Source organism: Sinocyclocheilus rhinocerous, unplaced genomic scaffold (genome assembly GCF_001515625.1).
Source record: "Sinocyclocheilus rhinocerous isolate Xijiao unplaced genomic scaffold, SAMN03320098_v1.1 scaffold407, whole genome shotgun sequence".
Lineage (NCBI taxonomy): Eukaryota > Metazoa > Chordata > Actinopteri > Cypriniformes > Cyprinidae > Sinocyclocheilus > Sinocyclocheilus rhinocerous.
Genome location: NW_015633444.1, coordinates 671,719 through 673,417, shown reverse-complemented (window position 1 = coordinate 673,417; position 1,699 = coordinate 671,719). Strand labels below are relative to the sequence as shown.

The following is a 1,699-nucleotide window of genomic DNA, read 5'->3' as shown; positions in this document are numbered from 1 at the left end:
TTCAATACAGTTGATACAATTTTTAAACTACTAAAAATAAGTACAATTTCTGATAAAAACGACTACATTACAGTAACGTGAGTATTTGTAATTCGTTACTTTTTGGAACAAGTTTTTGGAATCTGATTATAATCTAGATGACATGTAATCAACTATTACCCAGCACCGAGTATCAAATATGATACAGGCTTTATAGGGTTAAGATTCTTATGTTCCAGCAGTGTTGCATTCATTGATTCTATTTCTATGTCTTTAAAACATCTGGTTTTCCAGCAAAACAGTCCATATTAATATGTTTTAGATTAATATGTTTATTTTTATAGGCCACGTATTTCATATTACAATTGGTGGAGATACGCTTTTAAATGATAATAATAATTATTATTTAATTATATTAAAATGAGAAGTTATCCAGTAACTTTTAATATAGCCTAGTTCTTTGGAAAACTATCTATGTAGTGATGCTCCATAAACCAATGCACTGATCTGAAGAATAACGTCAAGACGTTTTCATCTCTAAAGAAGCATATGGCAGCTCAAGAAGTATACACGGGGCAAATTGAGATTTGTAAGAGTACGTGAAGAGGGCATTAGCGCTCATCCCACTTGATGCTTATGACAGCGTCAGCAACCCGCTCCATACAGATGCGGCAGGGGTTCGAGAGCCGGCGCGCATGACAGCGAAAGGGGCGGGGGAATGAGAGAGAGAGAGAGTGAGCGAGCACAGGCTGATCTCTATCTATCTCCCTCAGACATCTTTCTATGTTGTAATACACAGAGGAGAGGACGTGCTGGTCGTTGGCAGTGGCACAGCAACCCATCATGCGCGCCGTCTTCTGAAAACGTTCAGCGGTAGGCTAACGCATCGCTTCTGTCAGTCTGTTTTCAGTATTTTGCAGATGGAAAACTGCGACTGCGAATGGATGAAGGGTGGTTTTAACACTCACTGATCATGTTTGTTTCAGGCGCGAGGGATGGCTTAGTCGCGTGCGGAGCGCCGATGCTGCACGATGAGTGTAGCGCTGCAAGATTTACGAAATAACGTGAGTCGCCCTGATGCTTTTTATTACACCAAAAACATCTGCAAGCCGTCTCATGGGCAGACCATGGGGTGAACTGACTTTAAACTGATTCTTGGCACGTAAAAAGAGGCGAATTCTGCACATTTGGAGATAGAGCACATCGGTGGTTATCGCGCGTCTGGTTTTAATGTTTACTCCTCGATTGCGCAAGGACTGATGTAAGGAAACTCGCGACAAATCATTTTCTACTCTTGTACAACGCAACTGTATTTATTTTAACAACTGTTTTAATTATATCTGGGTTTCCCACAGTCGTTTCCGCGTTTAATTAAACACGAAGCATCTTTTTTTTTTTTAAGGAAAATAAAGAGTCAAAAAGCGCTCGAACGAAGCTGAGTCCTAGCGCTGCTCTCTGTCGCAAACAAACTATTGTAACGCGTGTAGATTCCCTGAAACCATCAAACTGCTCCTGAGTGACACGCACGCGACACACCGAACCCGTTCGGTTTCTAGAATAGCACAGATTCCTTTCCGTAGAGGTGTTCGCGAGCTGTTTTAAACACAAGACCGACTGGTTTTTATTCATTGACGCTTTGTTCGAGGTTTCTCTCGTTTGTTTACAGGGAGTGGCTACGAGAGCATCTTGAGTTGAACAACGCTTTACGGACTGGCGTACG

The 1,699-nt window shown here is 41.6% G+C and overlaps 1 protein-coding gene across 1 annotated transcript in view; it reads left to right on the top strand.

Moving 5' to 3' along the window:
• The first annotated feature begins 759 nt into the window (after nucleotides 1-759).
• The window catches only part of LOC107744039 (endothelin-converting enzyme 2-like), a 34,519-nt gene continuing 33,579 nt past the window's right edge, over nucleotides 760-1,699 (top strand). Inside the window, exons 1-2 of the mRNA XM_016557509.1 lie at nucleotides 760-852; nucleotides 966-1,043. Of these exons, the coding sequence (XP_016412995.1) occupies nucleotides 1,011-1,043 (33 nt within the window). The 5' untranslated portion in view covers nucleotides 760-852; nucleotides 966-1,010. The remainder of the gene's footprint in view (nucleotides 853-965; nucleotides 1,044-1,699) is intronic.